Source organism: Nilaparvata lugens, chromosome 4, assembly GCF_014356525.2.
Source record: "Nilaparvata lugens isolate BPH chromosome 4, ASM1435652v1, whole genome shotgun sequence".
NCBI lineage: Eukaryota > Metazoa > Arthropoda > Insecta > Hemiptera > Delphacidae > Nilaparvata > Nilaparvata lugens.
The window spans coordinates 60,275,999-60,303,474 of record NC_052507.1 but is presented as its reverse complement, the minus strand read 5'-3'; the positions used below and the strand labels follow the sequence as shown (position 1 = coordinate 60,303,474).

General features: G+C 34.6%; 3 protein-coding genes across 6 annotated transcripts in view; 2 read left to right on the top strand and 1 right to left on the bottom strand.

Annotated features, from left to right (window-relative positions):
- The window catches only part of LOC111054094 (zinc finger protein 2), a 28,525-nt gene extending 26,354 nt beyond the window's left edge, over positions 1 to 2,171 (top strand). For all 3 annotated transcript variants that reach the window (XM_039426060.1, XM_039426059.1, XM_039426061.1), the window contains one exon: positions 1,569 to 2,171. In XM_039426060.1, the coding sequence (XP_039281994.1) occupies positions 1,569 to 2,069 (501 nt within the window). In that variant the 3' untranslated portion in view covers positions 2,070 to 2,171. The remainder of the gene's footprint in view (positions 1 to 1,568) is intronic.
- Positions 2,172 to 9,793: 7,622 nt separating this feature from the next.
- On the bottom strand, positions 9,794 to 11,918 carry LOC111054098 (tubulin--tyrosine ligase-like protein 12). Its single transcript, XM_022341062.2, has one exon. It carries the CDS (start codon positions 11,689 to 11,691, stop codon positions 9,844 to 9,846), a length of 1,848 nt encoding a protein of 615 aa, XP_022196754.2. The 5' UTR covers positions 11,692 to 11,918; the 3' UTR covers positions 9,794 to 9,843.
- Positions 11,919 to 12,129: 211 nt separating this feature from the next.
- On the top strand, positions 12,130 to 26,581 carry LOC111054093 (RNA-binding protein 34). Of its 2 annotated transcripts, none has more exons than XM_039426057.1 (5): positions 12,130 to 12,397; positions 19,321 to 19,970; positions 21,590 to 21,708; positions 22,839 to 23,069; positions 26,389 to 26,581. In XM_039426057.1, the coding sequence occupies exons 1-5, from the start codon at positions 12,372 to 12,374 to the stop codon at positions 26,476 to 26,478; spliced, it is 1,116 nt and encodes a 371-aa protein (XP_039281991.1). In that variant the 5' UTR covers positions 12,130 to 12,371; the 3' UTR covers positions 26,479 to 26,581. The 2 variants fall into 2 exon arrangements, with proteins under 2 accessions (XP_039281991.1, XP_039281992.1); XM_039426058.1 differs by having other exon boundaries at positions 12,191 to 12,508.
- The last annotated feature ends 895 nt before the right edge of the window (positions 26,582 to 27,476 follow it).

Here is a 27,476-nt window from a genome sequence, read left to right as displayed (position 1 = left end):
ATTTTCGACATGCTGGAAACTTTTTTGTTTCGAAAGATAAAGTAGGTGGTGAAAGCGAGAAAGTTTCTCAGAAATAATTGAAATTGTTTTTTCAATTGTCAAAAGTAGTCGGAAGATCGTATTTTGGTCTCAAAGGAATGTCTAAAGTTAGAAGAGTGGCTGCATGGTATGCATTGTGTACCAAATTGTATGCTAAAGGCTGGCAATTTACAAGATTATTTGACTGAATTATTTCAAACGCAAGCAGCTGATTGCCTCTAGAAAGGCTGTAATGAAACACCGCTTGGATTATTCAAGGCGAGGTTGTCATTTTCACTATTATTATGATCATCTGGCTTGCAGTTCCTGAATTTTTCAATCGTTCTGTATTTTGAATTTGTTGATCCCAGCTATTGATAGCATATGGCGGCAAACCATTCAGCCGCTATCCTTGACTTTGAAACTCTTGAGAGGCCAAAATACGTTCTTCCGAGTACGTTTGACAATTGGAAAATTAATTTCAATTATTTCTGAGAAACTTTCTCGCTTTCACCACCTACTTATCTTTTGAAACAAAAAAGTTTCTAGCATGTCGAAAATTTCATGTTTTCTGCTCGAAATGTCTCGACATTGACGAACATAATTATTAATTGAAAAATAACTATGGGTCGGATCAAAATGATCCAGACACCAATAGAAAGGAGACAGTCTCTCCGTTGATTTGATATAAAATTATTACGCATTACGACGCTACATGATTCTGAGAGAAGTGATATTCAAAAGAAAAACGAATCTTCGCGATGTTTGCAATTTTATCATAAAAATTAAATTTCTTTTTAATCCTTCAACCCTGAAACTTTTTCAGCACTACTAGGATATCGGGGATGATATTATACATCCAATTCTGACGTTGAATTGGAAATTTGAGAAAGTTGCAATTTTACACGATTTGGCAACCCTGTAATTTCTTTGGATGGAGGGTCAAGTCTCAACTTGTTTTACACAAACTATAGTCCTAGCACTTCCTATTAGTTATTCAGCTCATTGTGTAGGTTATATAACGGAGTTGGTCATTAGTCTAGAGTATAAATTGAAATTGAAATCATTTTATTGCCGTATTTAAATATGTAAATGATACAATACAATATATAATAATATTATACCACATCTAAATATAATAATCAAAATAATAATATAGGCCCTTCCAGAAAAGCAAGCTGCTTGAGCTCTGGAAAGGAGTTTGATTTATATTATAATACAATTAAAATAATAAATTTAACCCTAATAATGATAAAATTATGTTTATAGTAATAATTATAATAGTCAATACTTCTCTTGAATTGTTATCTATCCACATTTTCCATTGATACGTTGTATCTTTATGTTGCTTTTACACATTTATTCGTTCAATACAATCACAAAAATCATAATCTATAGATATCACTGGGAGGGGGCAACAGGCGTAGCCTAAAACCTAAAACTGCTCTATTCCCAAATTTCATAAATAGTAAAATTTTCATATTTGACTCTCTGCTGAATTATGTTTTTGCAATGATGTTCGCAAACATAAATGAAATTCAAATTGTCAGGAACCACCGCGCTCGTGCGACGAATGCGGCCGTGCGTTCATCCGCCAGGACTGCCTGCTTCGGCACATGCGCACCAAGCACCGCGAGATGCTCGAGGAGATAATGGTCGAGGCCGAGAAGAAGAAGCTGCAGCAACAGCTGATCTCGTCGACCGACGTCGATCTGGACGACGTCGACGACCCCGACGAGCCGCCGAGCATCCTGTCCGAGGAGACACTGGCGCAGTCGATCACCGAACTGCTCTCGCTGCTAGTCGACGAAATGACACTGAAGGCGTTCGGTTGGCCCGCTGCGTCGGTCGACCACGTGCTCGAGTCGGTCATCAAACGGTGTGGTCACGAACCGGCCGGCTACAGCGGCATGCCGCACTGCGACAAGCTCAGGGAGAACGCCAAGCTGCTCTTCACCGTCGTCATTGATGACAGTGTCGTCAAGACTCTGCTCAACAACCAGACTGTCGATGAGGTCATACTGCATGTGTTGCGGTTGGCCAAGTCCTAACACTAACATTAACGAATATTGTAGTAAAAGTAGTTGTTCTACTTGTGTGTAAAGCTGCGTACAGATTTGAGAGCCACGAACACGGCCATTGGCCCATATGAATAAAACCAGAGCAAATGCTCATGAGCAAGAGCATTGAGCATAAGGTTTTGTTCATGAGCAAAATGTAGAAGCAAAAGCATTTGCTCATTTTTATATGAATAAGCTTCACCTTATACTCTTACCTTATGCTCCTGAACTCTGGAGCAAATGCTCACGTATTTTAAAGATTTTTCATCAGCTGATTCGCTTTTGTAGCCTTACTTTGTTTTTATAGCTCACGGAAGCGCTAAATATGCAAGTAGGGGGCACCGTTTGTGTTTGCGTCGTCTGCTCTATTTTCTATTTATGAATAGAGTTTTAGGTTAGTTGAGTTTAGAATTTTGAAATAATAGCGTGAAAAAATGTCATCTCTGTAATAATCTTCAGCATATTCTTATAATATCAATAGCCTTCTTATAATCGTCTACACTCTCATCTTCTTAAATGCCCATTTCCTATTTTGTGATGGCTATCTTTATATCAGGTAGCTATCTTTTGTACGGTGTTTATTCTTTTGTAGGAATAATGGTGATATATAATCATGGTTGAATCTAAAAAGAGTTTTATAGTTCTCAACTATTGGTTGTGATCGTATCTGGTATAGTTTCCTCTTCCTCATACGAATTAGTTGAGCCATTTTACTATGAGCAAAAGGTGATAAGCTGCTCTAGACTAGACTCACCTTTTTGAAGCATTTGCTTCAAAAGTTGAGCAAATGCTCTATTTTATTCATACAATTTTGAGTATAAGCTTTTACTTTTGAGCAAATGCTCAAACTATTATGAGCAAAAGGTTTTGTTCACGTTTATTCATAGAAAATGAAGCAAATGCTCCATATTAATTTTAGAAGTATAAGCAAATGCTCAACTTTATTCATATGGCCCAATATCATAGTTCGTACGACAATGGAAATGTTGTCACATGTGGTAGGATGATGTAGCAATTGGAACATGGAAGTTCCAATATTCCTAAGCGACGACTGCACGACGATTGTATTAACAGCGCCACGAATTCGCCCATTTCGCTTTTCATCAGCTGATGTTATGCTCATTAAATATCTATTTGTACAGAAATAGTAAGAAATAAATATAATGAGCTAATGAGAAGCAAAATGCGCGTGTTCATGACGCTTAGTCTTTACGCATCTTAGCATTCGGATGTATCATAGTTCGTATGACATACAGTAAGTATTTATAACCATGGTTATATAACTACGGTTTATATAGTTACTGTAGTATGACAAAAGATGTGATGTCACTCAGGTAGGAGGATGTAGCACATAAAAAGTTCCAATTCCTAAGCGACGACTGCACAACGATTCTATTAACAGCTGTAATCAAATACTGTATATTATTGTACACTCTATTTATGTATGTCGACTACAAAAGCTATAAAAACTGATAGCAGCTAATTCATTGCTGATACAGTCGTCGCTTAGGAATTAAACCTTTATATATATTGTTGTCAATTGCTTAGCAGTAACACTTATTAAAATGTGGATATTGTTGTGCATTCGTAACGTTTGGATAGATTATAAATTTAACCCCTATAAGTATTATTAGTGAAGTGGAGATAATTATATCATAAGTTTTACTGTTTTTGCTTCAACTGGTCTAATCTTTACAATAATTGTGTTTTGCACACACCAATTTATATGTATTGGTTATTATGTATCATGTTACATTTAGATTACAACAATGATCAATATTTTACAAGGAAAATCTTTTTATTGACTTAGTTCTCGCCGACACGACACCCATAAAGTCCTCCGATTGGCTGAGAATCAGCTTTCTGAATTAACCAATCAGAGGATATTCTGGTTGTCGTGTCGATGAAAAATCGGTAAGTGTGAGAGTTGCCATCTACTCGCTGACACGATTCTAAACTCATACCTCAGTTCAAGTTGTATTAGCCTGATCATCTTTGCACAGCTTTTCGAAGCTTTCTTGCATTTCTTTAGAAGACTTTTCATTGATTCAGTCACAAATCAATGAAAAAGTAATTGAAAAAATTAAGGAACATCTTGTGAAGAAATACAGGAAAGGAATTGTAAAGCTGCGCAAAGGTGTAACAGACTAATAAAATCCAAATTCACAATAATTTTGCTTTTTCTCATATAGTCCAATGTATTCACAGTCAATATCGCCAGGAAATATGAGTTACAATATTTCCAAACGTTATAAATTATGTAGTTCATTCAGTCTTGAAAATTGAGTTTTTAAAATGTGATTTCTACATTTTTCTATTTCATATAGGTTTACAATCTTCCATGAGATGTGCTAAATATGCTTTTAAATCGACTTTGAGTAATATAAAACATTTCTCACATAAAATAAAATGTTAAATCCTCACCATGATTATGCAAACGTTTATTTAAACAAGTAAATAATTTATTTAAACAGAATTTAGACCTAAATCGGATTAATATCAAGTTTGAAAGTTTGGCTTTCGAATTTCAAGGCTTTGACAGCTTCAATTGTACATGTAAATAAAAAAATATAAATTGATTCAGGCACCAAACAAACATAACTTGTGAGGTGTACTGCATAAATTTTTAGGACTTACTGGTTGTGATCTTTATTACAATACTATTATTTTTAAGAAACTAATTTAAGACAGTATATAATTTAAGTGATTTAACTTATTTTACTAGTCGTAAGAAATCTGAATTTATAAAGAGTTTTGAAGATGGATATACTAATATTTATTTATCGAGACGGAAATATTGTGGTAGGTAGTAATTTTCAAATCTTGGATTTGTATCTTGTGTGGAATATTTCAGAAACTTTAATTATTACAAATCTTTTAGCATGCTAATAATTTATTTACTTGAATTCTATTAGTCAGGTATCCCTCAGAGAATGTTCTACCTTGCCTCATGGTCATGTTATAGGGTTATCCTTATTACAATACTATTGCCCAATAAAGACCCTATTCTATTCACTGTAGAATATTATTTATTCATTTACTTCATACTGTTGATTGAAAATATACTGAATTTTTAATTTTGTTGTGAATTTTAATGATGATAAAAATGTATTCTACAATTTCTTTGTAGTACAGTATGTTATTTTTAACTCTGGTGTTGATCTTCTCTTCTGTTTTAATTATTGAGATATGGTGCTTTCATGAAATGTATAAGATGATTTTTACAATTTAATAGTACACACTTTATGATCATCGGTTTCTGGTTCCCTATTATTATTTTCAATTACTGGTATATTCGATTACATGTACTCTAATTTTTGGAATGCTTTACTGCACAATCTTATTGTGCGATTTTTTTGCATCTGCTTGTTTGGAACTTGTTCTGTATTTATGAACGCAGGTGCTTTTGATACATCCAAACCAGATCTATTGATCCTACATCATTATTGTTATCTCCCATTAAAAAGACTTTATAATCACTGAGAAAAATTATTTTTTCATATATATTTTTAATATTGAATATGGCGTGATGTTGTGTGATAGTCTATTACTAACTCTGTATTCATATATTTACTTTTTTATAAATTGGTTTGATTTTATGGTTTATAGAATCAATGAAAAAACGTACCTATTTTTATATAACTTCTTATTACAATTATCTATTTCTTAGAAAATTGTTGTCACTATATTATATGTGGGACGGGGAACTTTTACTGGTTTATATTCTATTTGTTCATTGGTGTGTTGTGACAATTGTTAATATTTTACTCTCATTTTTTTAATAAAAATTATACATAACACAGCATCACGGTTAATCAACAGTTGAATTTTAGTATAAACGAATTAAATTGGTCAAATCAATGACAGAGCAATAATGATATTTTATTATGGACTGGATTTACATTCCATTTCACGTAAACTAAATTATTGTTGGGTTACAATTCAGATATTTTATTATATTTGTAAATCTGTGAAAGTATTGCATTGTGGTGAAAAGTTAAGAAAACAGTATTAATTTTTATATTTTGTTCAATCTCTGTTGAAAGTGATTTGATAATTTATTCATGTGCATTAGATATCACTTTGTTAGATATTATTTTAATAATTATTGATATATTGTACATAATTTAAAATGCTGTTGGAGTTGGTTTGATTATGGAAATATCAATTAGAATTAATTTGAAAAATATCAGATTATTTTCCAACTAAATTTTTCTGTTAAATTTCATGGAACGAAAGACTTTTGTTTTTAGAATGTCCAGAGATGATTATTTTTTGTCTTCCTGATTTTTTTCAAACTTGGTAAATGATTTGATAATTATTTTGAATTAACTTTATTTTTAAGTGTTCATTTGAAATAAATAATGTGAATTATTTATACTGATTAATATTTTCTGCTATCTACTTACCAATACCTATTTTTTCGTTATAATATCCTCAATGTCAAACATTATCAAATGTTTAATAATAAATTTTGACATCAAGGTACGACACAATTTCTTTTCAAATATTGGTATTAGCGATTGTAAAATTGTTATTTTGAGATGGAAATTAACTGAAATTAATTAATAAATATGTAGATAATTTAGTGCATCTTCTCATAGTTATATGCCAATAGAGGCTTTTGCTGTATTTGTTTAGAGATCCCACAGACTTTTTTCCAATGAATTGTGCTCTGATAAGCAGTTAGAAAATATGATTGCTTCTTATTTATCTCCGTTAAAGTTGTTCAGACATAAGTATGGTATTAATGATCTTGCACTCATCGTTGACACAGCTATCAATAGTAGGAAATTTTCGAACCACCTCGTCACAATTAAAGAAGGATTCTATATACTTACATGAATAAATTACGTGTAAACTTATGTACCGTATTATTTAAATTAAAGTTCAGTAGTAACAAGTGCTTTTTCACTGAACTGTATTAATATCTGATCTCTCTTCACACTCAATAATAGAGAGAATTAATATTGTTCAATGAAAAGAATTGATACAACCACTTATTCATTAAAAACAAAACTATTTCGTATGTTACCCAATTATTAATCTGGAAATTACACTGAAATTAGTTCCTGAAGTTGTTTACCACAATATTATAATAACCATAATTTGCTATTATTGTTCACAAAGAATAATGATGGTGTAACAACGGAAACTGGTTAACCGATATCGTTTACTATTAAACAAGCAATTTCTGTTTATATATCTGTATGTGACCGGATCTCGAAAACGACTCTAACGATTCTCACGAAATTTGGAACAAAGTAGGTTTATGATATGAAAATTCGATTGCACTAGGTCTCAACCCTGGGATAACTCGCTGAAGGACATTAAAAGGATAATACGTCCTTGGAAAAACAGCTGGAAATTTTGTCGTCTGTCGATACCGTAATGGAAGTGAGTGAACGAGTGTGTGTGTGCGATCATTCAGCTGATCCCACGGGAAGTAAAATTCAACAAGAAAAACTTATTTTCGTTTATTTCTCTTTTTTTAGAAAACATGTTTACTTCAGAAAGTCCAAAATAGTAACTAGATGCTGTTAGTGTAGAATAGTACATAGAATATTAACAAATATTTTAGCAAACACAGTATATCATTCTAAAACGAATTCATAGTATATCTATTTGTAATTGATGATGTGTTTGTTTTTTGAAGTGTGAATAAATTGTTATTTTGTTGAGTGATAGTAGTTTAACTTAGATTTTGATTTGGACTGTAATAAATTTGAAAAGGGACAGTTCTGGGCATAAGCCTGTTGTGCCTCCTCATATAACTGTAAAAATGAATAAATAAATATAAACTATAAATTCAATCTTTCGTTACAAATTTTCTATGTTGTTTACACTTTAGAGCGAAGCTCGGTCCCCCGATATTTTCTATAAATGATAGTTGTGAAAACTTGGTCGTTTTATATGAATTTCTACCACAATATCACCACTTAAACACAGAAATCCTAAACTTGATTTTTTTAAAACTTTTGAAGTGAAAATGCACTTACTTTGGTAGTGACGATCGTTTCGACCTGTTGTTGGTCATCATCAGCATGATGATCAACCAACATCATCACCAACAACAGGTCGAAACGAACGTCACTACCAAAGTAAGTGCATTTTCACTTCAAAAGTTAAAAAAAAATCAAATTTAATTTTAACAGTGAAAAAGTATGGATATGCAACAGACAGAAATCCTATTATATTAAGCGAGCAATTTCTGTATATATTTATTTATATGGTTATATGTCCAACGAATCTCGAAAACGGCTCTAACGATTTTCACGAAATTTGAAACATAGGTTTATGATATAAAAATTTGATTGCAATAGGTCTCATCCCTGGGAAATTCGCTGAAGGACATGAAAATAATAATAATTATTCATCCTTGGAAAAACAGATGATTATTTCGTCGTCTGTCGATAACAGAAGATGAGTGTGCCTGTGTGGGAGAGACACAATTATGTTCAGCTGTGTAATCAAGCAGCTTATCTCATGAGAAATATTATATAGAAATTTTAATCTTGATCAAAATGATTGAGAGGAAGACTCAGCATCTCCTCTGCAGCGGAATCCGCCAACCTTTGGGAATTGTAATGTGAAGGTGCTTTGGTTCATGATGGATGCCACACTCACATGGGAGCCACATATTGACATGATATGTAATAGACTGTCAAGAGTAATCTATCTAATGCGTATGCTGAGAAGTCATGTTTCCCAGGAGTACCTTGTAACAGCATACCACGGTCTCTTCCACAGCCATATCAACTATGGTATTGTGCTGTGGGGTCATGCAGGTGGCTGCAGAAGGATTTTGCTCCTGCAGAAAAAGTTTCTCCGGATTATCACTGCTTCTCATCGCCTTGAACATTGTGCGCCGATCTTCAGGAGACTGAAGATTATGACAGTCTACAGTCAGTATCTGTTCAGCTCCCTGTCACTGTTGAGAAGAGGACAGCACACCTATCTTCAAAGAGGACAAGTGCATGATCACAACACAAGACAGCGGGCTGACATTGATCTACCAGTCTACCTCATGCAAGACTCACACAGTAGTTTTCCTGTCAGTGCGCTAAAAATATTCAACAGGATGCCAGTGAGTCTTCGTGTGCGGGAAGTGAAGATATTATTGAGAGGGAGCTTCGGGCAAAGCTTGTGAACCTGCCGCTTTACTCCCTGAATGAGGAGGCAATACAGAGTTTTTTAAATTTGCTTCAACTGCCACCCATCTCGATCTTATGTTTGACCTAATGACGCAATCTATCCAGCTAGTGCTGGTCATGGATGGAGAAAACTGAATTACTGAATGATCTGATTTGTTGACATGACATAGTATATCATTCTAAATCAGAGTATATCATAATTTTGAAATTGAATCATTATTTTACAGTTTTAAGTGATACGGGTAAGTGAGTGTTATTTTGTTTTTCAATTTGGTTTGTAAACAATCTAAATTAGAACTTTTCTGTTTTCAAATGTTTGGACTGAAAATTGGACCGGAATTCAAGTGTATGGAACATAATCTACTTTTTGGACTATTTAAAGTGTATAAATAAAAATTCGGGGAAGGAACAGTTTTGGGCTGTGCCTGTTAGTCCTTCCCCAATCATTTTAAAGAATTGTGTTCTGTTTATCAATAAATAAATAACAAGCGAAGCTCGGTAGTGCCAGGATATTTGTAATGATGAGAAGAATGTAAGAGGAATCTTAATAAAAAAATGTTATAGTGAATTTATAGTTTATTAGACTAAAAAATCCAAACTTCCAATTCACATTATAGTTTCTCAAAAACTGGTCTTTCTTCATTCAAAAAGCAGAGGGCGAAGATATCATTGTAAAAGTCATTATAGTACTCACACGCCCTCTGACAGTCTGGAATCCAATTAATTTCTAGTACTTTTGGCTGAATGTCTTTGTTTGCCGTATAGGACAGCATCATATCCATACCGTAGACTGCTCTAGACTGTGGACTGTGAGGAATACCACATGGTGGCTTCTCCGAAATTGCGGCTTCAAAAATCTCCTTGATCATTGCAAAAATCTTCTTCTCCACACTATCCCAAGAGTGTTGGTCACCGAAACGTTCCTCGAATTTTTCGACAAATTCATCACAGAGCATTTTCTTGAGGTTCGATTTCCCAGTATAGTTCATGACGGTGAAATGTTTTTCGTAGTCGTCGAAATCGTTCAACTCGAACGGTTTGTTGGCAAAACGGAGGAAGAAGTTCTTGTAAGCGTACACCTCTAAAGGCTCCACAGACTTCAACACAATGATGTATCTGATGTCGAACTTCACTAGACCTGAGCCTTCAACTTCAGGTCTGTGGAAGAGAATTGGATCGTGAATATATTTTTGAGCGATTTTGGGGCCACTGCAAGACAGTCTAACTATCATATTCAAATTATCAGAAATGATAGTATCTAGTCCTCTAGCAAGATTCCACGGTTTGCATATCCAATGGTTGTCAAGGTCCTTTTCTTCCCTGTTTTGATAGTAGCTAATAAATTGGGGTAGCTCGGTATTAAGATTGAAAGTTTCCGGAAGCCAAAGTGGATAAATATCTAGTGTTTCAGTGTTGTAAGATTCGTGACCTTTGGCTGTCCTCCTACAGACAACACTCAGCAGATCTTTGACTGTCAAAACAAATTCATACGGAAACTGGTTGACATACTTGTGTGGGTTCTCAGTGCTTAATGTTTCAAAATCGGTGAAGTGGCTGGTGTACCATAGGATGTGAGCTTCTTCTGGAATGTTGACAATTTCGAATCTAGGATCTGTCAAATACATATTGACATACTTGTAATCTGCATAAACTTTCAAGGTGCATGCCGGTCGAAGTTGTGCAGGAATACGCAACAGGTCCAAGACAGGGAGTGATTCGTTGAGGCGTCCACTCATGAAGTATTCGGCAGACGGTTCTACAGGAAGAAAATTGATGTGTTTGAAATCTTGAGGAAACCAAGGTGTTAACAAACATTCTCTGTGTAATTCATTTGCATATCCTTCGACATAATCTCTAGTAACTTCTTCATCCACATTTACATCTTTGATTGGAAACAATATAGAGTAAGTTTCTCCTTCAGGTGCATAAGCAAACGGCACTATACGAAAATTGGGATTATTTGAATGTTGAACTGTACAACCGAACTCATCCATTATGTACCAGACTGGAAGTCTATCTTCAATATTACGTCCAGATGCAATACTATAGGTTTGATTAAATAACCACATTTCTGAGTAAACCCTTTCAGCGGCAATACCTGGTTCAGCAGGGTCAATTTTCATCATTTTGCACATTCTATCTAATAATTCAGGAATATTCAAGAGCTGCTCCTTTGCTTCACTTAGTTTATACGTCCAAGCATGATCAATGAGATAGATTTGTTTAGGATCAGATTTGCTTATTCCATTTTCACTTGACACTACCACAAAGCGCCTCTGAGATTCGGGATCGTCCTCATCATACAGCATCACCATAATAGAAAAGGTCGAGCCGGCATCGAAAATGTTGTTGGACAATTTTATAAAGAGAGTGCTCCAAAAATGTTCAGGAATACCAGATGAAATCAACTGGTGTTTATGGTGTTTTATAAAAGACCCAAATCTTATATCACCATTCATTTTTCTATCTAATGATTACTTGAACTGGGGAAGTTTGATAAACATTCACTCACAATATCAGAAAATATTCTAAAACAATTAAGATAAAATTATTACACTACCATGCTGCAAGTTCACAATGTTATTATTATACGAATTTTATCTTTATAACCTTTTTAAAGATATATCACGTGACTTGCTGACTTCTCAAAGCGTAGACCAAAAATAAATAGAAGAGAACATTACAGGTTGTGAGCGAAGCCAAAATCAATAACGAAAAATTAATCAATAACGTTACTTATTACGCATACGCAATAATGAATTATATTATCTTTTTTTGATAGAGTCTACATGAAAAATACTTTTTAAAAAATAACACTGTAATTCTTCTATCAGAAATCACAATTCTCAAACAAAACCCAAATAAGTTTTTAACTTTTTATATTAATATTGAGTACTCTAGTGGTTGAACCTCGATGAACCCTTTCTCTGCTCTGCTCTTTCAACTGGAGCTCGTGCTCGTGCTAGTATTCTATGTTGATATTGAGGTTATAAATATGCTTGAAATGTTGAAATTGAAATAATTATTGAACTCAACACTGTCGTATAGACTATTACTTTTTTAGAATAATATTTACGTATTCTTATACGGTAAACATTTAGAAGTTTTAGATTAGTGTCAATAACTTTATTGTGAGAAAATGACTCTCAAAATAAAAACCAAACAGTGAGTATTCACATGTATTCTTGTAAATTATTCTTATAAACATTTAGAAGTTTTAGATTAGTGTCAATAACTTTATTGTAAGAAAATGACTCTCAAAATAAAAACCAAACAGTGAGTATTCACATGTATTCTTGTAAATTTACATTGTCAAGTTACCATTTTTAAAATTTAAATAGTAGCAAAACAATCATGGTTGAATTTGTTTTCATCAATAAGTATTTTTTCACAAGTAGGCCTAGCCTTGGCGTAGAGCATAATTATAATTAAAAAAAAATTGTAATTCAAGTAAGTAACAAGTAACAGCTTTTGGTAGCAGAAAATTTGCATTTTTGTCTTTTACTTCCATACCTTTCCAGGACTCATCGGTTTTTAGTTTCAAGAGGTAACTTACCAATGTATAAAAACTTAAAAGGATTTCTTCGCAAATATTAGCTTAGCAAGCTAGTCCCACCTTGTGTGGGGCTGTCTAATTCTAATTTGAGAGCCCAGATCTGTAGGGGTCGTTTGACATTGTCGTGCGTTCCCGGCGTAGCCACACTGTCAAGACCAAATACTCACTAAAATGGTCAGTGTTTCCTAACATCCCCCATTATTACATAGATAAATTCCTACAGTCTACTCCTATTATGCGCCATATGGAGAACAGTTTGTCTGTATCCTTCCATAGTAAGCCATTATGGTGAAGAGGTGCCTCTCCTTCCCATGAGACTGGGACATCAAGCTTCCGGAAACCTTCCACAGGCGACCCTTCCTAACCAGACCTAACAGATGTACTGAAATGTCGTCCCTTTGAGACTAATTAAGGCGATAGCGATGCTTCAATAACATGCAGGCCTATAAAAATAATCCTCAATTTATTTCTTATTCTTATTTTGAACTAACTTGATAATGGCGTGCTTGGTCGAAGTAGTCGTGTCTAAAAGAAATAAAAGAAAGTAATTCTATATGATTATACAAATAATCCTATTTAAAGCAATCTATACATTAAAAATCAGACGACGTAATGTGCTTCATGCTCTGACTCCCTTGATTTCATCAACACCCCATCCTCACCAAAAATATCGGCTACTGGACTTTGATTCCCATTTTCCAACCCTCTCTTTATAAACATTGAGGAGTACTTCCATTAGAAGCAAATCAAATCAAAAAGCTTTTTATTCACAAAACATAATACAAATTTATAAAATTCATTTGCACATTTAACAGTGAATACTCTCCACAAAGACTTGAGTCTGTGAGTGGAGAGTGAGTTCTTTCAAGTTGAGATTATGTTCTCATGTTTTGTACATATTGTAATTGAATCTACTAACATTTATCAGCAAATCAAGTATATAAATTGCACACAATGAAATTCCATACTGGTAATAAGTATATACAGACAAATATATAAATAGTAGCTTAAAGGCTATACTTAATCATTATAAATGGCAAATTCACTATGAGATCAAGTTCTGAGTAAGAAGGCGGATTGAATCAGTTGCTCTGCAGCATTCCTGCCAATTTCTAATAACCATCTACTCAAATATTGCTTGTAGGTGTTAATACTGTAATTTGCAGACTTTTTTAAATGATTGGGAACGTTTCTATATAATATATGACAGATGTATTTACTATTATTTTTAAAGCAGTTATGTAGGAGTCGGGGATGAGCAATACCAAAGTTAATTAGATTTCTTTTATTATGAGTATGAGCTAAATTATTGAGAATGAAGTGTTTGTTGTAGTATATGTAATTCATTAAAACTCGTATGTAAAGCTGTCTAATATTAAAAACTTGAAACTCTTGGTAAACAAGATTAGATGGGTAGCGATAGTCTCGCCTGAGACATGTCTTGATTATTGCTCGTTGTGCCACCGCCACCGGCTCCAAGGCAAACGAGGAGGCTCCACCCCAAGCTATGACACCATACATAAGAACTGACTGGATATAGCGATCTTTGTCTTGTCTGGAAGGGAGATTACATGTTCACGAGAAGATTTGAGGATAGAGGGTGCTGATTCTGTCTTATTGCATCTTAAAATTTCCAATTACAATTTAAGTCTGTTAAGTCTCTACAGATGGCATTCTGTTAGTGTAAATGTTTTTTTGGATAGCTTTGGCCGGTTTCTGGACATGGGAAGGGTTAATAACGACACAATAATTATAGGAGACATGAACATAAATATAAATGATTTAAATAATCAGAGTGTTTTTGAATACCTGGAATTGTTGAACTCTAAAGGTTATCAGTCACTTATAGATTCGATACTCGAGTATCTACTTCAAGTTCAACCTGTATTGACCATATTTTTTATAAATCTAAATTTAGTAAAAATAGTATTCAGAGTGCAGTTATAGAGTCACACGTTTCAGACCATAGAGCCGTCTCTGTTTCACTATCAAGGTCAAGTAACGTGAAAAATCCTGCTTCATCTATTAGAGAGACCCTCGATATTAAAAAATTATATAAATTACTCTTGGAGCATGATTGGAGCAATTTATTTGCATGTACTGATGTTGATGGTAAGTACTCTTTGTTTATTAATGCATTACTGGCTTATATCAAACAATGCACTGTGAAACGTCAAAATTCAAACATATTAATAGTGGTGGTAAACACTTGAAACCATGGATGACTGAAAATATTTGTGTAGAAATTCGGCATCGTGATAGACTTTATAAAATACACAAAAATAATCCACATAATGATCAACTTAGACTAAATTTCCTTTCCAAAAAAATCTTATCAATAAATTAATAAAACAGCAAAAATATAAATTTTTGCCAATTTAAAGACCTTTCCTGTTAAAAACAATGGGAAATCATAAACAATCACTGCGGTCAATCTTCTATAAAAAATAAATCTATTAGTTTAAAGTGTGAAAATGATGATCTTATCGAGGATGAAAAGGCTTTGGCAGATAAATTCAATGACTATTTTATTATATACCTGGTCACATTATATCTTCCATTCATAATCCGGATGAGCTGACTACAGAATATTATAACAGTAGATTCAAGAACACTAATTCATGTGATTCCTTTTTTTAAAACCCATCACGTATCATGAACTCTTAACTGAAATAAATATGATGAAAAATGGTAAGTCACCAGGACCTGATAATGTAAATTCAAGCCTAATTAAAAAATTATCCAAATCTATAGTACCAGTCTTATGCGATATTTTCAATGCCAGTTTCAAGAAGGTAAATTTCCCTCAGAACTCAAAGTGGCTAAAGTTATACCTATTTTCAAAAATGGAATAAAGACTGAGATATCGAATTACAGGCCCATTTCGCTGCTTTCAGTTTTTTCCAAGCTCTTGGAGAAACTCTTCAAAAGGAGAATAATGAGATTTTTCAATAAAATAAATTTTATTCATAAGGTACAGTTCGGATTTCAAGAAAAACTTAGTACAGAACAAGCCTTAAATAATTCATGTCAGACATCTATTATGGAATGAATCAACCTCATAGATCAAGGACCTCAGGTTTATTTCTTGATATTAAAAAAGCTTTCGATACAGTGCAACATAGTATTCTGTTAGAAAAATTATATATGTCGGGTATTCGTGGAGTGTCCAACATGTGGATGAAGTCTTACCTGTCATGCCGGAAGCAGTATGTGTCAATTGGTAGTTGTACTAGTGACTTGGCAACAATTGAGTATGGTGTGCCTCAGGGGTCGGTTTTGGGTCCAATTCTATTCTTAGCATATATCAATGATTTGTTCTCCAACACATTCAATGGATCCTTAACATCGTTTGCTGACGACACGGCATTGGCATATTCTGCCAAAAGTGAAATTGAACTACAGGAAATGATCCAGCTTGACCTAATAGATCTACGTTGCTGGTTTGATTGTAATAAATTAGCACTCAATGCTACTAAAACCTGTTATATTAATTTTTCATTATCAGCTCCATTTCATTTTACTGACCCAATCAAGTATCATAAGATTGGCTGTAATCATCCAAATTGTAGCTGTGATGTCATCAAGCAGTTGGATTTTGTCAAGTATTTGGGTCTAACTCTTGATTATGGGCTGACTTGGAATCTACATATACAGAAAATCAAGATGTACCTATTATATTTGCTAAGAAGATTCCATCAATTGAAGCAATTCTTTCCAGTGAGTATTTTACGTGTCATGTATTTTGCATTTTTCAATTGTCGACTGGAATATGGAATCTCTTGTTATGCGTCTACTTTCCTATCTCATTTTAAAAGCCTAATCACACTGCAGAAATCAGTGGTAAGAATTATTCATGGTGTGAATAGAAGGACTCATACCTTTCCAATTTTCCAACTGTTGGGAATCCTCCCTTTCAGATACATCTATGTGCTGAAGGTGTTATCCTTGTTTTACAGAATGAGTGGTAGTATAGGACTTTCAGCTAGACCCATTAATGAAGATGATCATCGGGTGACACGTCAATCAATGCAACTGATGTTGAAAGTCCCAAAGCCAAATTCCACTACATTTCAAAGATGTTTTCTATTTCTCGGACCCAAGTTTTTTAATCTTCTACCAAATGAAATTAGAAGTGAGAGATATTACAGGAAATTCTACAATAAATTGAAAATTTGGCTATGGCTTCAGTCACCAATAGAGTTAGAAAACCTTTTTAGAGTGGTGGGCTGATGATTTCTAATTTGAATGAATGTATAAGCTTTTGCAATCTTCCCTTCCTTTTCTCTTTGAAAAAACCTTGTGATTTTCCTCTTTGTTGTACTTCCTACTTTTTAAATACAAAATTTCTTTTTTTCAAATTATTCTTATGATGTTTTAGGCTCCAATTAATTAAATCATACTAATTAAATTATACTAGTGATACGGTATATATAATACTAATATCTATATTCATTGAAAATTAAATATGTCTATGATTGAAAAACATACTTGTGTGTGATTGTGTGTGTGAATGTGTTTTTTTTTCAACTCCTACTCACGTACGAAAGCTTCTTGCTTTTTTGTGAGTAGTAAAACATTATTGTTTGCAATAAATTTTATTCCATGAAGCTTCAAATTTGATCATCTCCATCATCCAGTTGAAGCTATATCATCCAACGTCATACATCATACGTCAGTATCATCCAACTGATAATCAGCATCACGGTGGTTTGGTTTTTTGTTAATTATAATTTTTTTTTTGTTGTTCATAATATCCACTGATTATTATTTGCAGCTAGTTTTATAATTGTATGGATTTATCAAATTTGATTGTAATGAAAATGAAAACAATAAATTTGAATTTGAATTTGAATATGCGTAGTACGCCACCCGCAGTTGATGTAAAGGGGAGGACCCGCTATCTGAAGGCATATATCATTTTGCGCACTCGCTGCTTCAGTGAAATAGCTTGTGGAGCCCAGCTTAATTTGTGGTCAATCAGAACGCCAAGGTACCTGTACTGCTCCATTCGCTGCAATACCCCACAGTCACTCGTAGTGGACTGATAGTCATCACATGACTGATAGCAACGAACAATGTATGGGACCAAATTTCACCTGATTTCATGCAATGATTAAAACCTATATTATTCACAATTTTATTCAAATTCATTTATTTGCCAAAAAAGTAATTACAAATTAACTAGAGACCCCTTGGGTTGAAGAACTCGGTCATGAACTGTTGTATTGATCTCTGAGATCCGCAACTTGTAATTATACAGATTTGGTGAGAATTATTATGGAAACAGCTAAATATATCTTTTACAAGTATGATATTACAGTAGTAGGTTCCATGGGAATCCCATTCCAATTGAAAAAAAAACTTTCTGTTGCTTCAAAACTTTTGTCCGTCATATGGATCCAACTTCATTTCGAATCCAGCTTCATTTTGAATCTAACTTCATTTTTTCAAATGGGAAGGTGGTCATGTGATTCATGATTCCGATACAGAATTATACACACATCGATATCTCAAACCGTTTCAATGATCTCAACATGAAGGTACTAATAAATTATAAAAAAATGAAATGAATGAGTACGGTAGCTATACATTGAATAATCAAGTGTTAGTGAACACTTGGGCCGGTCGCAGACGAACCACTATTGCATGTGGGATGTGGGACCGACATACTACAGAACAATACGACTAACGCAGAGAGTCTTTCACACTAAATTTTAGAAAACGCTCATTAGTGCTAGGGGAAGCGTAGTGCTGAAACCAGTGGTACCACAATTGCAAGGAAAATAATCACTACTACATATGCGCTGCGTTTGTGGTACCACAGAAGGAAAATAGTAGCTCCCACATCCCACTTGCGATAGTGGTTCGTCTGCAACCGGCCTAATAGTAGCTTCTTCTCACATTTTAACACTTTGAACAAAAAAAACTGCTATCACATGTAGAAGTATTAATTACGTGTATGTTACAGACAGGCAGACAGACCTTAACTAAAGCGAGTTTATATAGAACTTATAAATTTAATTTATGTCGTGTATTATTCAGCTGAAATCATGTGTCGGCTCATAAAGTCTGCCTGTCTGACAGTCCTTGTGACAACTGCCAAATAATAGCATCAGCTTCTTTAAATGAATTGAAAAATTACAGAAATAGCATGCAAATAATTATTATTCCAGCTGACTGATAAATCAAAACAAATTTTTTCTTATACACTTCCAATGTTATTTTTATATCCTGAAAAAGGACGAAGGAGTGAGTCAATTTTGTTGTCCAACGAACTTGACCTGTAAAAAGGTTCGAAGAATTCATGTTCAAAATTTGAAGCTGAATGATTAATTCTCTCAAAATTTCTTGTCCAACATACAAACAGACAGAAAACGACTTTGGGCTCTAGTAAGTCAAAAGTGAGAACTTCGCTAACGTTCGTTCAATAAATTAAATATTATAAATTACAATATGGCACTACCGTCAAAGAACAACTTGTGCACCGGCAGTTAGTGGTTTTAATTTATGATACTCTCTATTTTTATAGGTTGACAGACACCAAGAAGAAGAATAAGATCAAGAAAAAAGACCGGGGTCGGAAGGGAGTTCACGCGAAGAAAACCTTAAAAAAATCCAAGATATTGAAACAAATTAAGAAGATCAATAAGAAGAATAAACCTGGCGAGAAGGAATTGAATGAGAAGAAGGAGGAGTTGGGTGTGGAGAATGTGAAGAAACCAGATGAGAAAGTAGTGGTTGCTGAGAAGAAAGATGAAGTGATGATGGATACTATCTACGAAACTATGGATATTGATGAGATGGTTGATCCCAGGAAAAGGTTTTCGACTGAAGACGAAAGAGCGCGCACCATTTTTGTCGGCAACTTGCCGCTCAGTGTGACCCCGCGAATTCTGAAATACATGTTTGCCGAATTCGGTGACGTTGAGTCGGTGCGTATCTCGTGTCCAGCTTTGACGCCCTCACAACTGCCGCGAAAAGTAGCGCTGCAAAAACGCGAATTCCACAGCAAGGCGACCAATCTGAACGGATATGTCAAGTTCAAGAAGGCGGACAGCGTCGCCAGTGCTTTGGCTGCTAATGGAAAAGTGTACGAGGAGCACACGTTGAGAGTTGATCATATGATTCAGGATGTACCAGATTGGAAAAACGCGGTCTTCGTAGGAAATTTGCCTTTTGGTAAGTTACTCTTGAAAATCTTCAATTCATTATCATATTTATTGATATACAAGATAATGTACTGGCTAATACCAGTTCAGGTCCACTACAACTCAGTCAATCCAGATCTCTGGTCGTGACGAAGTAGGAAAGTATGAAGATTTTTGGTCGTGCTACTCCCGTTCTAGGGGTGACCACTTGAAGAGCCGACTTATCTAAATACCACTTATGAGTATAAAAACTTCCTGGTAGTTCAGATCTTACCTCAAGCGTCAAGTCCACCCATCTCATTATAATCCGATCTATTATCCAAGCACAAGCCTGGACATCATCTTCAGTCTGCTATTGCTTCTTCAAGATGTGGGATCTTTTCGCATTTTGCCTGATATTCATCACCTAAACTTAAGTCTTGAGAATTTTTTGTTCTACTATTAATTAGATTCACTTAAAATTGCCAGCATTCGTTATGAATTCCATCAATATTTTCCATTCATCTGAAGCTAACAATTTGAAATAATTATAATCACTATACTTCATACTTACTTCATACTTCTCTCCTTAGTCATGACCAGATAACTGGATTGACTGTGTCAGAAAGTGGACCTGACTTGGTCCTTGTCGTAGAGTTGACATATAGGCAGCAATAGCTGACTTCTATTAGACAATATTTCTTTTCAATAGTGTTGATTTGTATAATTTGATTGATCTATATTTATATTAATTCAATTCATTGATGTAATAATTAGATCATATTTTAAAATCTGGCATGTTGTACTAATTTACTATTTTGCATACATTATCAAAACTCTGCTGAACGAAGTTGTTCCAGATTTTTTTCTAATTGGATTCTTTTTTATTATAGGAATTTTATCCTGAGAGGTTTTTACGAGTTACACCGTGTACCTATAGACTATTTTTTGCCTGGTCGTCCTTAACTAACCGGTGAAAACGTATGATGTCTGATGTATACCTGCCATAACACAGAGCTCTTCCTCAAACACACTCAAGTTAATACATCTTACCTTGTGGTTAGCAACATAATGGATCATCGAAAGTAGAGGATAGTAGAGAAATAAGCTGAGAGTTTTGAAAATACTTCATGTATCTAAATGTTTACTAAACCTTCGCCTCTCCACTATTTATTGGCACATTTGAATACATGCATTACTTTCTAACACTCAGCTACCCTATAATTTCGCCACTCCACCATGTTTTGGCCGGTTCTTGTACTTCCAAGGTTCAATTTTTCATTTGTATTGAATTTGGGCATTACTATTTCATATTTTAATTGAATATCACCAAAACCTGTCATTTGCTATTTGATCTTTTGTCTGTCCTTTGTTATGATTTAATCCACGGTATTTAGATGAAAACGGTAGGGGTCATGAAATGTGTGCGCAGTGGCCAGCCAGCTAGATTGCGTCATCGCCACCAACCGAGGTTTTCAACACCTATTGGCAATTTATGAAACTTATTCGTTAAAAACAGATGGTTGAATATAAAATGACGTCAGCTACACCGGAAATTTAGCACAAACATGCGCGTGAGACCTACCGTCTTCTATATATTGTGGATTTAATCCATAATACTCAAGTCAATGTTAATTATTATAGTCTAATAATTATTCTTTATTTTCTCAGTGGTGAAAGATGATGAGCTAAGGAACGTATTCAAGTGCTGCGGGGAGATAGAAAATGTGAGGATAATAAGGGATAAGGAGTATGGCATTAGCCGAGGATTTGGCTATGTTAATTTCAAGGTAAAAAGCTAGTTAAAATATTAAATTATAATATTTCAGCTTAGGTAACCTGGAATCGTAGCAGTGGTATGAAATGAGCTTTTCAGCTCAAAATCTATTACTTTTTATAGCCTAGTAGAGACTTTTGCGCTGTTATCAGCTGTGTGACTCAGGGGGAACGGGAATAAATGTTTATTTCCCAAAAAACCTAAAACTACTATATCAATTACAGAAAGTATTAGATAGTCTCAATTACATACACTAGTTGGTTTCAGAAATTTCTTATAATGTCTTCTACATGTTTAGTGTTTTCTGTGTGTAAATTGATCTACTCCACTATGGCGTACCATGCTCCAGAGTACCTAGGTTTTGTTTGTTTTTTGCGGATTTTTATTTGTAGTGGAGAGCATGCTGTTCTTGACCTTCTCTCACTTTACCGGCTCCATAATATCTGGCAACAGCGCAACATGTCTAAACCGCTTTATTTCGTACCAGCTACTATACGAGATTAATAGGCTGAAAAGCATTCATTACTGACGGTGGGTTTCGTGAAAGAGAAGGCTCTGAAACTCGTCAATTATTTAAAATGTAAGAAGTACATTCAAAAAGTGAATTAGCGGTCTGTTCACTTAACCCAATTAAATCTGTGTAATAGTTATACATTGTTTCATGAATCATTACAGAATTATAATTATTAGTCTGTTCTCAGCATTCATTTGACTGAAGGCATAGCATATTGTATAATATCATGGCATAAGATATTAAAGAAAAATGTTAGTATCAGGTACTGTACTTCAATTGTTGATTCTTGTATTCCTTAAATGTTTTAACATCAAATTGCTTGTGTTTTGTCTTATCATAGAGAAACAATAGCGTAAGTAGATGTCCCATGGTATAGGGAGTTTGTGTCGTAACTTTTACTGTTATCTCAAGCCGATAGTTCACGTAGTTCTTTCCCTTGAAGTTGTATGACACTGGTATTCTCTCATACTGTGCCGTTCATACACTCTCACCCTAACAAAACAGTAAAAATCGACAGTAATCGGCTTTGGATAACAGTAAAAGTTACGACATAAACTCCCTATACCATGGGATATCTAGTTACGCTATTGTTTCTCTATGGTCTCATGCAATCGTGATTACTTTTCCAGTCTCCAGATTCGGTTGAATTGGCGTTGAGACTCGAAGGATCGAAAATAAGGAATAGGGAAATACGAATTAAGAAGGCGGCCAAGAAATTTGGAGTGAAGAAGGAACCGATCGCAAGTGTTTCGTCGCTACCGGAGCCCAAAAAGAAGAAAGTCAAGGATAAAAAATCGAAGAAAGAGAAGGAGAGTTTGGCGTTCCAAGGCCGTACTGTTGCCGATAAAGTTATTAAGAAGGTTGGTGATTTTTGCTAATATTAGGCTATTCGAATTATTATTCTTCAATTAAGGCCACATAAAGCGCTCTTCCAGGCTTTTCTGATTAGGTTGACGTTCGGGAATTAACTGATAATCAGCTAATTGGAGAGTTTCCTGCCTGCCGACTCGTTTGCCACCTGTGCAAAAACGCCTGAAAAACGCTTCATGTGGCGTGGCCCTTAAGGTAGGCGCACACAGATCGTCATCGGACGGATCGTACTTTTTTTAGGTACTGCGCACACTAGTCGTCATCGGAGCATTGACATTTTAGTTCATTGCGAAGTATGTCGAGTCGTGTGCGAATTAGGAATTCAATAAACAAATATAGCAGTATATAAGTGATGGATAGCGGTAGCGAAGAAGAAGTGATAATTGTTACTTGTTTGTTAACCGACGATGAAGAAGAGGTACAGCGACGTAGGAAGAGAAAACGAAAAATGTGGATCCATAGAATTAATCAGAAAAGGATAGAATACGGAGAATTTAATCATCTGTTTCCTAATTTAATTGAAGACGAAGTAATATTTTTTAGCTACTTCCGCATGTCGCAAGTAATGTTTTTTGAGCTTTTGAATGTCCTCTGACAACATATAGTTATTGAATGAAAAAGACTAAGAAATTGTCAAAAAACCACTTATTTATTGATAATTAGAAAGACCGGTTTCGGTTATTACACCATTGTCAATCTCTGATAAACTAAAACTAAATATAAGAGCAGCAGAATTTATACTAGTAGGCGAGTACTGCTATTGGTCAAAAGCATGAACGCCTGCCATTGGCCCAGTTAGACAGTCTCCTCCCACTCAACGGTGTGACAAAATGGCAGCCTAAGCAACAGAATCGCCATGCTTTTCTTTGTTCTTATTTTGTACTGAAAGTAAATTTTGTTAGCATGGCGATTCTGTTGCTTAAGCCGCCATTTTGTCACACCGTGAGTGGCAGGGGAGACTGTCTAACTGGGCCAATGGCAGGCGTTCATGCCCTTGACCAATAGCAGTACTCGTCTACTAGTATAAGTTCTGCTGCTCTTGTATTTAGTTTGAGTTTATCAGAGATTGACAATGGTGTAATAACCGAAACCGGTCTTTATAATTATCAATAAATCAGTGGTTTTTTGACAATTTCTTAGGCCGGTTACAGAGCTCGACCGACCGTCAGTGCGTATGTACCATCCTGACCGTACGCATCGATGAATCAGTTTTACACATTCAGAGCTCGACCGACCCGTCAGTGCGTATGCACCATCCTGACATACATCAGTTTTTCTGACTCACAAAATTGACGCCTTTACAGATTGTTTAATTGCAGCTTATTAACTTCGTAAACGAAACATTAAAAGACGTAGATATCAAGTTCACCCGATGGTCGCCCAAAGAGCATTTCAAAGGGAATTTTAGTATCATTATATACATCATTGCTTGGGGTGAAGATACATTTTTCAACTACCTCAGAATGTCCATCAGAAATTTTGATGAGTTATTTCGAGCTTGTATCACCATTGGGAATACTTGCAGTCACTTAAAGCTACGGATCAAATAAATGTAGATAATATTAATATTATATAATATTTTCAATAAAAAATTTGGAAATGATAGAAGAAATGTATAGAAAAACTCTGAATTCAAATATGACACTATTAATTGAATTCATTCATTATGCTATTCAATTCAATATCAGCTGATTGTCGGGCAGAGGTGTCAGCACATTGGTTATGTTGCGATCGGGCTACTGATCAGTACAGCTCTGAAAGCTTCTATTTGTTTCAATAGCGCGTCAGTCGACCGATGGAACGGATGCGCACGAGCTCGACCGATGGTTTTCGTACGCAGTATAAAACGCATGGTCCTGACCGTGCGCATGCTTGCCGTCAGTCCTGCTCTGTACGGATACATGGAATATCTATGTAAAAGACAAGCGCGACTGACGTACGCACTGACGGTCGGTCGAGCTCTGTAACCGGCCTTAGTCTTTTTCATTCAATATGAATAATTACCACAATATCAACTTCTCAACTACACAAAAAGTGAACATATAGTTAAACTGGACACCACTTATCGCCGTGCGATTGAGCAGTTGAGTCATTAAATCCGAACGGAGCCGTCGGCTTCAATGCTCTTCTCGGGATTCCTGACGGCATTTCCGATCTACGATGCGTACGATGCGAATAGGTATGCGCACTCCAATTGAAAACAATGCATCAAATCTAATCGTCCGATGCGTGCCGTCCGTCCGATGTCGATCTGTGTGCGCCTACCTTTACAGTATGAATGTACAGTGTACAGTATAGCTTGATAGTAGAAAATCACTAGTACCCTTAATATATTTCATAAAAAACACGACTAGTTTCAGCGATATTGCCATTATCAATAATGTTCTTTCAAATGCGAATGAAATGCATTCTTTTGATTTTCAATTAATCTTTTATGGAATAAAACGGATGTCATATGTACAATATCTCAGATGTGCGAGTATTTCAACTTTTCGTTATTTATGTTTTTATGTTTATTATCTAAAATTATCAAAACATTTCATGTCAAAGATTAACATATTATTTTCATTTAAAAGCCAAAAACTAACCTCACTCACTTTTCCTTTAACCTTAAAAACCTAATTGAACAAGGTCTTTTTGGTTTTTTGGTTAGGTTCATACACTAGACAATTTGAAATCTCGCAGATCTGAGGCATTCCCAATAAAACTACTTGGAATTGTCACAATCATTTATTTATCGACAACCACTTATAGAGATTGATAATAGTGTATTGCAAGTGTTTTAACATATAAGTGGTTGTGTCAACTGCGAGTCGTTTATTTAATATGAATATTCACCATTGCATTATCTTCACTACAAAACTTCTGTCAATTTATATCGATAAGTTGATCAAATTTACATATCATAGCACGATACAAATAAACAATTGTTTAGTTTTATTGTGTTCGGTTGTGATATCATTCTATGTCGGTCAATTGCACATTTTCCGTTGTAAAAAAATAATATTGTGATGTCCTGAGTATGCTCTATTTTTCTGTTATTTTGAGTCAACTCGAGTTGAGCTCTAACAAGTTGGCCTCATTTCAAACATGATGTAAATATTGAATAAATTATTGAACTCTATAAAATACAGAACTCAGAATTTCTACTGCAAATAAATTATCGAGAAATTCTATTGAATAATAGCTATATCTTGGCTGACATTGATCGGAATTTTTTTATCCTCAAGAACTAAAACAATATAGACCTACATATATGTGCAAAATAATGAAAATTGACTAATAATTCGTTTGTAATTTTGTTTTCAGAAAAAGAGCAAACAAAAAATATTGAAATCGCTACAAAAGAAGAAGATTATAGAGATCCTCAACAAGAATAAGAAAAAGTTGTCATCTTGATCATTTGCTGTTGTTTGGCGAGGTTTTTAGGTAATTTATACCTATTATGCCTGTTTGGTAACTATAACTTTCAGTAAATAATAATGAGTTTTATTTCTTGTTAGAAGTTTTTTCATTTCTTCAATTCCTTTTAATTAACAAGATATTATTCTGAGAGTTCCTCACTTGATCCACGTTTGCATAGCCATTCTTAAATACAAAAATCTCCTTTGTTAGTAACAAAAATAGTTGTAAATTTGCAATACAATCAATATAGTTTTGTATCTCATTATTATTTTGAAAAATTAATCAATCTTTTGTAGATTTCGAGAATTTTGGCTTCGTTTTATCAAATTACATTGAAATATTTCAAATATTCAGGCCCGGTTGCACGAAAGCCAGTTAAGTTTAAATCGTCATTAATTTCACGAGAACCAATCAGAGAAGCCTTTTGTCGAAAAATTAACTGGCTCACAATTAATATTTAACTGGCTTTTGTGCAACCGGCACATAATGTTAAAAATCCTTATTGAATACCAACTGCAGTCCATACAAAATTACTTTTGACTTGGAGTGACATGCGCAGAAGAGAAGGCATACAGTACAGTGGTAGGGATACTTCGGCGCGAATGTTACCTTTCTGAACCGGCCAGCGTTCAAGCGCTCATGTTAAACTTACGAAGTTTCCTCTCTGAAAGCACCGAGTCGACTCAGTCTAATCGACAAATTGGCAACTGCGCTTCTACCTTTGACTCTATCCATCACTGTAATTGGCTGATCTCCCTCCATTTCTCTGCTCCGCATATTCCTCAAAAGTAATTTTGTATGGACTATAATTTAGATGGTATTCAATGAGAACATTGTCATTTCTAACGTTACACACTTATTTATTTGTGCAGCCTTATTTAGTATACAGAATATTTTTGAACAAATAGCAGAGTGGGAGTGAGCTATTTATAACCTAGTCTATTATCAAAACCTTTGAACCCAGAATTTACCATTACGGTACTACTAATTTT